Raw genomic sequence first — 12,057 nt, 5'->3', positions numbered from 1 at the left:
AAATATCCACACTAATATTATAATATACTAGCTGTTGCCCGCGACTTCGTCCGTGGCAATAATACAATAGTAGTATGTTTGCAGGCTGATATATTATCTCAAGCATCGCGCTAGCTAGAAAGTTGAAATTACAAAATATGTATGAACAAATATGAAAATTTAAAATATATCCTCCTCCCTTATTGAAAGTCGGTTAAAAGGTAGCCTAAGTTACTCCTTATTATATCCGCTATCTGTCAAAAAAAGTCCCGTTAAAACTGCCTCAGATTAGAGAGAGAGATTAAAAGATACTTTGAGCCCCGGGAAAGGACATAGAGACTTTATCCTTAAAAAACATACGGTTCCTACGGGGGCCTAGTCTGATCCAATACCTAGTTGATTATGGCTAAATTGGTCACATTTAGCAATTCCTCTCAATCAATTCAGCAAATGAATTGTCAAAACTGTCAAACTGGCTAATGTCAAATTAATACGAATTACTAAATATGAATTGCAAGCAGAATTGCATTTTGATCATAACATGATTCATAATATGATTCTTCAAAGGGATCATTTTAGCCCCGCAGATAGACTCTGAATTGCCATGTATCACTTATTCTAGGTATGATTTTCCAGACGTATCGTATACCATTGCTACTATTGTGGCTCTGATAATGATGAAAGTCAATTAAACTACAGCACAATTAATGTTAACAATTAGCAGCAACACAAACTATCCCGAAGCCGCGAAATTACTTGTTACAGATCGCGACTCCGACGCTCGATCAAGTTTTAAACTATCGCATTTCTATAATAAACTCAGCAATAGCATTTCAGTTCATGAAACAAAACATAACAGTAATCTATATCTATATAATATATAAAACTCAAAGGTGACTGACTGACATGGTGATCTATCAATGCACAGCCCAAACCACTGGACGGATCAGGCTAAAATTTTGCATGCAGGTAGATGTTATGACGAAGGTATCCGCTAAGAAAGGATTTCGATTAATTCCATCCACAAGGGGTTAAAACAGGGGAGGAAAGTTTGTATATAATAATACTTCTTAACGCGAGCGAAGCCGCGGGCAAAAGCTCGTTTTGATATAATATTTGAGACCATTTTATTATTGATCAATATTATAATAAGTATAAAAAATCGTACTGAAGCAACAAAAGAACGCACCGTAATAATGTTTGTAACAATATCTGAGTTGGAAAGAACGAGATGCGTATACTAAAATTAATCATTTCACAGTATAATAAAAATAATAGTAGATATTAATTATTCGCTCTAATTTGAACGAAGTGATTATCTTTTATTCAATATGAATTCGAAAGTCCGTCTGTCTATTACTTCTTCACGTTTAAGAGGATACAGCAGGGGCGAGAGAAATTGAAAATAGGTATTTGAAAATGTATTGCTGTCTCACCAATCTCAAGTCTCCTACCGCAGAGCGCGATAGAGACAACACGACAAAAGTTCTAATAAAAGAACAGAAAATCTTCGATTCGTTGTCCGCTGATTCCTTCTCCAAAACTTAACCGATTTAAGTACTTTTTCATTAAGAATTAAAGCAAGGCTCGAGCTGTGTTCCTATGTTTTATTTTTTTTGTATATTTTTAGCCACTTTTGTTTTCTGGGTGTTTGAACACAGAGGAAAATCTTGCCATTTTTTTGGGTTTTTGGACGTTCTTATCTTCTTTAATAATAAAATTATGAAAAAAAAAAAAGAAAACATACGGACATGCTAATAGTGGCCATAGATGTTCAGGAAAAAAATCATAACTCTACCGGCATCATCCAGGGAGGAAACAGGGGACAGCGTTTGTATGGAAAAACGGCGGTGTGGACTCCTCTTAAAAACTGAACTGATTTCGATTTTTGGTTTCAAGATACTTTAAGCCCCGGAAAAGGATTTGATATAGTTTTGTCTTGGAATTTGGAAAATATATGTATGGTTTGGACACGATGAATATTTTTTTTCGACAACATCTGGTCAAATAACATTACAGTTTATCATAATCTCGAAAGCACGGATTCAGTACAAAAATTGGAATTGCATTCTGCGTTTACGCAACAATCTTTCATATCATTTTAGAAGCCCTATTTTTACTTTCAGCTCTTAGGTTCCTTATTAGAAACTAATTAATAAACTGAATCTTCATCCATCAGTCCTAGTTATTATATTAAAGTAGTTCTATTAAAAACCAAACAAATATCTTAAGGAGGATTCGGTTTCATTTCGTTTCGTGAAAATTTCCATAACAATGCAGTTTTTGTAGAGCGCCAGATTTTTACCTTCGCCCATTTTTATTCCATTAGTGTATGTTTTTACGTTTTTTCATGTTTTCGAAGCATTCCCTGAGGATTATATCGGAAAATTTTGTAGCCGCCTTCCAGAAGCATTATGTTGCGACTCTGCCATCAAATTTTTAATTTTTTTGTAAGCCAGCTCGTCTTTTCTGCCTCTAGAAGTAGGTACTTTAAAAGCAAATACAAAATATAAGCACGAAGCAGTAATTACTTTGGCTAGGCGCAATAAGCATTTTTAAGCTTAAGCTCACTCCTGAGCCAAGTACCACTTAGTCTCTACTTATAGGCATACAGCTTTTAGTAAAATTTATAACCATTGAACTAAACGCTTTTAATTAAATTACTTGAACTTTATAGCATTAACTTGCTACGTTCATGGTATAAGCAAATTGTTGTTTAAGTTATATTATATTTTGTTAATTAATGATATTTTTTATCATTAGACGTTGTCGATAATTACTTATTTTGCACGTTCATCGGTATTTATGTGTAGGTATCCTTTTGTGGAATATAAATCATAACTACTAGATAAAATTAAATTAATTTAAAACGGTAAAGCGGCTTCAGCGAAAAGACATAATATTATGTTATGCTTTCGAATTTTTATAGTAATTATTAAAAATAAATAAAATACAAGAAAATAACAATACATTCGTTATTATAAATACAAGGTCTTAACTTCTTAAGGTCCCGTAAAAGGACATAATGATAAAAATAGTTTTATGTCGGAAACTGTGAACAATATGGTTTCGGCACGTTAAACTTGCGTTTTGAACAAACGAAGTTGAGAGAAAATATACCTACCTATTTAAAATATATAAGTTAATATTTAAGTATAATTTTTGAAATTATAAGTTAAAACAACAGATTTTAAATTAACTTTAGATTATCGTTTTCGTAGATAATTTATTCATCTCTTTTTGTATTATGTTACATCTGTAATTGAATATTTTGTATTATGTACCTACGAGCATCAAGATTTTGAAATGTTTCTAAATTTCAACTCCTTATTAAAAAAATAATTATAAATGTACCGAAATTATGTCAGTAGGTTCTGTACTGCATACAAATAAAAATAAAAAGAGATTAAGTATCACAGGGATTTTTTTTTACAAAATATTATAAAGTTAAAGCAAACATATACGATAGGTTAAATACATACACTCATTTTATTAACTTATAATAATAATTATTAAATAGCACAATACAAAAATATACTACTATCCTGTAACACAGAAAAATTGCGTTTAAAAAAAAAACACTTTTTCAGTCAAACAAAGTTACTGAATTAAAGTTATATCAGTGATCTACACCATTTAAAATACAGCCTTTAAACTTTGTCAGTCCCTTAATTTTTTTATTCTAAAAAAAAAAGTTACGTACTTACCTCGTAAAGTTTTCGTGCGAAGTTTGGTCACGGGTGTAACGGTCCCGAGCCGTGCGCTCGGCAGCCCGCGCGGCACACACTGAGCTACCGTCATGGTACCCGCGAGATTACAAACATACGCTATTCGGCTATAGACCCTGCCTTTGGGAATAAGCTGTAAGTGTAACAGGGTTAATCTGTAGAACTTAATATGGTCAAAGTCTCTTGGAAGTATTTGTAGCGATGAAATTAAAAAAAAAAAAAAACAGAAAAAAAAATGGTAACATGGAAAGCTAGGTAAAATGTGTTGTAATTTTTTTAATGCAATATAAAAGTGTCACAAAATATGCAATACCTATTCTAGCTGAAGTAAGTCTACAATCTACATTAAGGTTTAAATAAGTAATTTTTTGAACAAGGATAATTTTTCGGGTTCCGTATCCAAAGAGTGAAAACGGTACCCTATTCCTAAGACTTCGATGGATGTCCGTCTATCTGTCTCCAGGCTGTATCTCAAGAACCGCTATAGCTAGACTTCTCAGATTTTCTTTTGCCACTTTAACAAAAAATACAAAAACAAAATAAACTAAATAATATATTTTAAGGTAGCCCCTTATAACAAACGTGATTTTTTTGCTATTTTTTTGCTCGATATCTATAATGGCAACAATAAGGCAATTGAAATGTTCACAAAATACTTAGTGAGTATTTATATAAGATTAAAATAAACTAAATAATTGAGGGGGGCTCCCATACGAAAAACAAAAATTTTTGCTCTATTACGGTACGGAAGTCGGAACCCTTCGTGCGCGAGTCCAACTGGCACTTGGCCGATTTAAAAAAATATATAAATAATATGAGTCCATTTTTTTACGAACTTGTAAGTAATATGATTTATGAATCACTAATAATTATTACCTACATTAACTAGGCCTTACAGATTATGAAAAGTATTCAATAATATTCTCTAGATTTAATAATACATTATTTGGTTTTAATTAATCGCTAAATCAAATAGAGATCATTGTCTTTACAAATCTTAATCGAACCGGACAAAAATGAATAGAACAATTAGCGTTTTGTGCCAATTTAAGTTATGAATTGAAAAGGCTTTTCAAAGAGTCCGCGTCATCTGGTAAGAATTGAATATGAGCAATTTAATAGGGTACCTCTTAACACTAGAAAGACCGGAGCGGTCAAATGACCGCATTTTCGTTTTTAATTTACGATATTTTTGTTAACGTTGCGTGAAATTCGTTTTCCTCTCGTGACATTGAATAATTCTCGATTGTTTAAATTGAGATAACGTGTTTTTAATGATTGCTCAATAATTATAAGTTTTAAATAACAACCTTCCTAGAAAGACCGCAGCGGTCAATTGATCGCTTGAATAAAATTTCTAAAGAAAGTGGGTTTTTCTTGCAAGTTTTATTTTTCTTTTAATTTTTTTATTGCTATTATGGTTTGTTTATGTATTTTATTTGAAATTTAATTTAAAATGTATAAAAAACTCGACTGAAATAGACTTGACAATGACTCATAGGACAAAAGTGGAATAAATACTTTTATTTACATAAATGGTCTATAATTTCACATTTTTATATGTAAAAATAATGGTAATATACTACAGGCAAGGCAAAAGGTTTTATTTGTGCACATACTATATTTACAAATATAGTACGTGCACAAATAAAACCTTTTGCCTTGCCGGTTGTGATATTGTAACGTATTTCAAGTTTTTTGCCTAATGAAACCCTGTTTTTTGAAAATTATCAACGTTACTACAAAAATCTGTGTCAATTTTCATAGTATTATTGCCTGAGTTGACCTAACATAGCTTACTACTAAGTTTATTAGTAGTTCGATTTTCAATAAAATATTTATGCTGAGTTAATTTTAGTTTTTGTTTTACCTATACAAACGAAGCAAATAACAAACTAAAGGTTGCGAAATTGTAATTATATGAAAATATGATAAAAATATTATATTTATGCTAATTTTTAATATATTTAATTTCTAAAGTATATTTTTGTACATTTTAGTTTTAGTGATAAAAGATTTTTATATTGTGACCAAAAATACGACACGAAAAAATAATAGTTTTGTCCTCCAATAGGGTATTTTCATCAAGATGTTCATGGCCTCTAGACGTGAACATAAGTGTAACTTTACCATTCTATTGCTAAAATGAAAAAATATATAATCTGAAAAAACGGTGTTTTATGCTCAAATACAGGAACAAAACCAATAAATCTTGTGGAGTCATTATAATGTCATTATATCAGTAGCAGGTCTATAAAATGCTTTTTTAAATAATTTTCTAGAATATTTGTTCTATAATTTAATTAAGTTACATTTATAAATAATTACACGATCAATAAAATGCAAAAGCAAAATAGTAAGATACACAAAAAAATTTAAAAACATACGATGGGTCATTTGACCGCTCTTGGTCTTTCTAGGAAGTTCAGAATTCCGGTCTTTCTAGTGTTAATTCACATTTTGCATTTCATAGGAGTGATTATATTTCTTTGAAATGTAATTCTGTAGATGCCATAATATTATAATTAATCATCTATTTTATAATACGTCTGAGTCCTGACTACTCCTGACTTATAAAAATCAATAAAAGTTACTAATTAATTATACCATACTACTTGTGACGTGGGAGAGCCATGCATCGGCACGAATGGGCCGGCTCGACCGGAGAAATACCACGGGCTCACAGAAAACCGGCGTGAAACAGCGCTTGCGCTGTGTATCACCGAGTGAGTGAGTTTACCGGAGGCCCCCCTACCCTTTTCCCTTCCCTACCCTCTCCTATTTCCTTCCCTACTCTACCCTATTACCTCTTAAAAGGCCGGCTACGCACCTGCAGCTCTTCTGATGCTGCGAGTGTCCATGGGCGACGGAACTTGCTTTCCATCAGGTGACCCGTTTGCTCATTTGCCTCCTTATAATTCATAAAAAAAAACTTACTAATATTATAAATGCGAAAGTTTGTGAGTTTGTATATCTGTTACTTCTTCACGTCTAAAGGGCTGCAATAATTTTGATGTTGGTATGGAGCTAGCTGACATCCTGGATTAACATTAATTTTATTGTATAGGCGATTTTATTGTATAGGCGTATACATTAATGTTAATTAACAATAATTAATATTAATGTATATGCCTATACAATAAAATCCCAGAAAATGTTCAAAATCTACCTTTAAACAAATTTAAAAAAGCAGTTAAAGAACGTTTGTGTGCTAAAGCGTATTATAAAGTCAATGATTTCTTTGAGGACAGCACACCTTGGGAATAGGGTGGCTCCATGCAGGTTACTTTTCTTTTAATTTTGTTACATAGCTGTAAGCCATAACATTGTAATTTTCCATTTTTTTTTTTGCAAAAGATGGCCCCGTGCGAGTTTCTTACGCCGGTTCTTCTCGGCGGGGTAGTTCCCGAACCGGTGGTAGGCAACGTAGTTTCTTCGTTCGACTTTCAAAAAGTGTATCATGATACCCATTTTGAATAAAAAGATATTTTATTTTTTTATTTTTTTTATAACATAATATTATAGGCTACATTTTACTACGGAAAAACATCTTATTGAAAATCATAACTAATTTATGGCACATGTATGGCACAGCTAGTAAGTAAATAATAAGTCAGATTATAATATTATATTCATTTTATTAACCGACTTCCGAAAAACGAGGAGGTTATATGTTCAGCTGTGGATATATTTTTTTTATTTATTTATTTATATAATGTAGAGAGAGTTCCTGCTGCAACTCTTAACACTAATAACTACAGAGACGTTATTTTTTTTTAGAAAATATTGAAAATGGCTTATAAAGTACTACGACTTGTACTGAAAATTTACTTTTTAATAACAGTAGTAAAACAGTTATAGCTGTAACGAATCAGCCTTACTAAATTTTTACTAAAGTATAGCAAACTTAGCATCTGACGCCGAGGCGAGCCAAGCGAAGCGCGAGGGCACTATATCTACCTTTTCTCGAAGTTTTTCGACTTTTTTTTGAACCCTCATAGAGTTGGTTTCCGATGTACCAGATACTTCATATTGTCAGGATATGATGTCAATAGCAGATTTATTAATATCTTTAGATATTATTGATATCTAAAGTATACCGATTTCGTCACTAATACACTGATGATCATCAAAATGTTTGGCTACTTCCTGAAGTGCTAGAAAGCTGAAATTGGGTATGTAATCTTATTTTAGTATACAACCAACCAACAAAAAATTCATAAACTTATAATCCCCCCCATCTCCAAAAATGGGGGGAGGTTTATAAGACTTTCACCAATTTTATGTTTTTATACGGGACAGACTAAAAACCCTTTAAATAAGTAGTTACAAGAACCAACATACAAAAAGAATGAAATTCCACCAAAAACATTTCTTGTAAAATGTAGCCGAGACGACCACATAAGGCTTACCCGGTGAAAAAAATATGAGATCTCATGTGGAGACAAGCTTCTGAATCTACACGGTCTAACTCTACCGACCCTAACTTAAACAAAACCTTCAAGAAAAGAGCGTATTCCCTCTTAAAAGGCTGGCAACGCACCTGCAGCTCTTCTGATATTGCGAGTGTCCATGGGCGACGGTAGTTGCTTACCATCAGGTGACCCGTTTGCTTGTTTGCCCCCTTATTTAATAAAAAAAAATATCTACATAATATCAGTAAATATAGCACGCAACTGGGCGTGGACAACAGCAGGTGTGCACGCCCAGTTTCGCGTTGCAGACGCTCCCGGATCGCGTCCGGCGTCCCGCGTCGCTGACGCGTAGGTTTGTTCGAAGTCGTCTTGGCTACATTTTACAAGAAATGTTTTTGGTGGGATAATCTTTACACGTTGTAACCATATTATTTATGAACTTATTTATATATATATATATATTTTTTAATTTTATCATAAGTCATCATCTAAATCAGTGAAGAAGCCTCTAGAAATACCACACTACAACACTATATTCTATGAGAGCTCATTTTCGGCTGTCGCAGCACGTCTCTGGAATGGTCTGCCGGACCACGTTCGTGAAGCCCCAACTGTCAACTGCGCTTTGAAAAAAAACGTAAAGCGTTACTTTTTGGCATTACCTTGATTGGCTACTTTAAATGAATGTCCTGAATGAATTTAAATGAATCCTTTCTTATTATTATTTTATTATTATTATTTTCTCTCTTTTACTAAATTTCATTATGTATTTAACCAATGTGCATCTGTCTTCACACTATCTGCCGTTTTGTGTTATATTTAAGTATTTATATATTATTATGTATTATCTTATTATAGTATTTATAGTAGTTATATGCGTATAGTATTAGTATAATATTATGTATTTTGCGTATTTATGTAAGTTCTAAGTAAATATTTTTATTAGTATAATTTATATTTTAATTTAGATTAAGTTAGTATTAGTTAGTATAGGTTTATGATTGTTTGATTTCTTTTTTTGTCTCTTTGTGTACATGCCCCTTCTATTACAATACATCCACAAAATTATAAGGTTTGCTGGAAGAGATCTCTTTTAAGAGATAAGTACGCCGATGCATTATTACAAACGTTTAAATGTGTCTTTGTAACCTTGTGCATGAAGAATAAATAAATAAATAAATCTGCTTTCTAAGGGTGACTAACATTTTATTTCTTTTACCTTCTTTGTGCCTCCTCTTAAGTCGTTACTATTAGTACGATACTCTTCTATACTATAACAGCTTCTTTCAGAGTTGAATAAAACAATGTAACTACCAAATCTGAATTTATTAATTATTACCTAGACATGCAATCTCACATCTAATTTGGATATGTAAATCCGTGTTTCATTGTAAAATGTAAATTGTTAGGTTAGTCCCTAGATGGCCAGGAACATTTGAAAATACATTAGTGAAAACTTATAGGGTATTGTCAAGCAATTTTTAATGTTGACCTGTTTCTTTACCGAGTATTATATTAAAAAATGATGTAATAGCAAAGGTATCACACCATTTTTTCAAATCATCAACAAACACCAAATAGTAACCTACATATTTTTCTTTGGCCAGTTACTATTTTTTCTTAGGTTACATTTTTCGATTCTTCTTTACTTTTAGGTGGATCAGAATAGCCTTCATGGAAATTTTTCATATAATTCCAAGGGGATTCGAGATTGAACAATCGCACCTCCTGTGCATATTCCACTGGTTCATACACGATTTTCTTCAATTCATCATCGTACCGAACTTCCGTATACCCAACTAGTGGGAAGTCTTTTCTTAGGGGATGACCTTTGAACCCGTAATCAGTGAGAATCCTTCTCAAGTCCGGATGATTGGTGAAAACTATGCCGAACATATCGTAGATTTCTCTTTCGTACCAATTGCAGCACTTCCAGAGCGAATACGATGAATGTAGAGGCGTCAGTTCGTCGGTGTAAGTCTTCACTCGAGCCCGTTCACCATACCTAAGGCTAAGAAGATTATACACCACTTCGAATCTATAAGCACGCTTCGGTACATCTATAGCGGTCGCTTCGGAGCACTGATTGAAGCAGGAATTTTGATGGTGCGCCATGAAACTCAGCACGGGATACAAACCCTCTGGCGCAATAAGTATTTCCAATTCATCTGTGTGCTGCAGCTGGATTTTTTGGACATACTTCGGCATACAGGACGCTACGTATAAGCCGAAGTTGTATAAACTCTGTCGCCTCCTATTGTCATGTTTTCTCAAAGTGATAGCCGCTTGGTCGATGGGTTCTAAGCAAAACGGATTTTCTTTTTCCTGTTCCTTATTCCATTGTTGATTATTTCCATGAAGAAACCGCTTCAAGTTTAAATTATATCTTTTAAATAATATTCGCGGAAAATTCATTGGGATGTTTTATTTTGACACCGTTAAAGTTATTTTGATTTTTGACACGTTATTTTTTATAAAGATTTTGATCACTATGGTTTTTGCACACAGACATAGATCAAAATAGATATCGCATGTGTATGTACTTCGCGTGCCATATCGCGTTCCCAAACGACGAGCAATGCTCGACTTTCGAAAGTCTGTTGTTTAGTTTGCTATCAGAATCGGACGTCAATCGGAATTTTAAAAATGCCTAAAAGTGCCGTATTGAGCTGTAGAAAATAGAAATTCAAATAGAAACGTTGGTCTAGATAATGGACACGTTTCTTATCATCGGTGCGTCACAGTAGGTAGGAAAAAAGTGGCACGCTCGTTTTCATACAAATGGAGCGACATGCGGTATCTATCTTGATCTATGTCTGTGTTTTTGCAGAACTTAAAAATATGTTTAGTTAGTGAAATCTCACTTTAATAATTATTATTGTATAAGTTATATTATTAATTGGTTCAGCGGTTTAGGCGTGAAGAGGTAACAGAGAGACAGATAGACACACTTTTACATTTAAAATGTACTAGTTTATATTATAAAACGAGACAAAATATTATAATGCAAAAAATGTAACGGTGTGCACGAAATAATGAATCAAACAATATTATATTATCATAATGCATCAAAGTAAAACGATTAACGAAACTTTACGCGTTACGCCTTAGAATATTTCATTAGGATTTCGCAAGTGAGGTATAAATTCCAGTGCAGGTTACAAGGAACAAGGCTTTACTCTTCGTGGAGATGGAGTTTTCAAGTGGAAGTTTCGACATGTGTCCCACAAGAATAGTGTTCCATATACGAAGAATGCAACAAATATTGCTGTTTAGAAATTTTCACGGAATATGAAGATTGTTTTTGTTGGAGCTTAGATATAAGTTGGTACTTGGTAGTTGGAATGGGTATTATTAAAATTATCTACGTTTTAATATATCAATTAAAAAGGGTAATACAGCCCAATTTATCTATTAAAAATAAAATAGATTGTACAGTAATATAGTACCAAATACAGTACTAATAATTACTGCAAAATAATATTAATTAATCAACCATATTTTATAAAATGACTCGTATCTTTAGAAATCTGTCAAACTGCAGCTAGGTCAGACTACCGCAACGCGACGCGTAGATGCATTTCTATTCGAAATGCATTGCATCGCTACGCTGCGTCACGTTGTAATGTGACCTAACCCATGGTCGAGTGGGGACGCATCCTTAATATTTCATCCACATCCTCACGTTACCTACAAAATGACTTAGCTCAAATTTAAATTATTTTGTACTCAATTAGATGACTCTCAACTCCGTTGCACTAAAATTCGTGTATCGCGCGGGAACCGTACATTCTGCCGGGATAAAAAGTATCCTATGTCCTTTCCCGGGACTCAAAGTATCGGGATTCAAAATATCTCCATACCTTTCAGCAAAATCGGTTCAGCGGTTTGGGCGTTATGAGGTGACAGACAGATGGACACTTTCGCATTTACAA

At 33.1% G+C, this 12,057-nt stretch overlaps 2 protein-coding genes across 2 annotated transcripts in view; both read right to left on the bottom strand.

The window, feature by feature from the left end:
- LOC121730546 (lachesin-like) overlaps positions 1-3,760 on the bottom strand; it is a 34,148-nt gene extending 30,388 nt beyond the window's left edge. Inside the window, exon 1 of the mRNA XM_042119640.1 lies at positions 3,687-3,760. The gene's annotated coding sequence lies outside the window, so the exon portion shown is untranslated. The remainder of the gene's footprint in view (positions 1-3,686) is intronic.
- A 5,706-nt stretch (positions 3,761-9,466) lies between these two features.
- Positions 9,467-10,537, bottom strand: LOC121730440 (NADH dehydrogenase [ubiquinone] iron-sulfur protein 3, mitochondrial-like). Its single transcript, XM_042119469.1, has one exon. It carries the CDS (start codon positions 10,535-10,537, stop codon positions 9,743-9,745), a length of 795 nt encoding a protein of 264 aa, XP_041975403.1. The 3' UTR covers positions 9,467-9,742.
- Between the last annotated feature and the right edge of the window lie 1,520 nt (positions 10,538-12,057).

Source organism: Aricia agestis, chromosome 9 (assembly GCF_905147365.1).
Source record: "Aricia agestis chromosome 9, ilAriAges1.1, whole genome shotgun sequence".
Classification (NCBI taxonomy): Eukaryota; Metazoa; Arthropoda; class Insecta; order Lepidoptera; family Lycaenidae; genus Aricia; species Aricia agestis.
The sequence above is the reverse complement of the archived record's forward strand: the minus strand, read 5'-3'. Positions and strand labels throughout refer to the sequence as shown.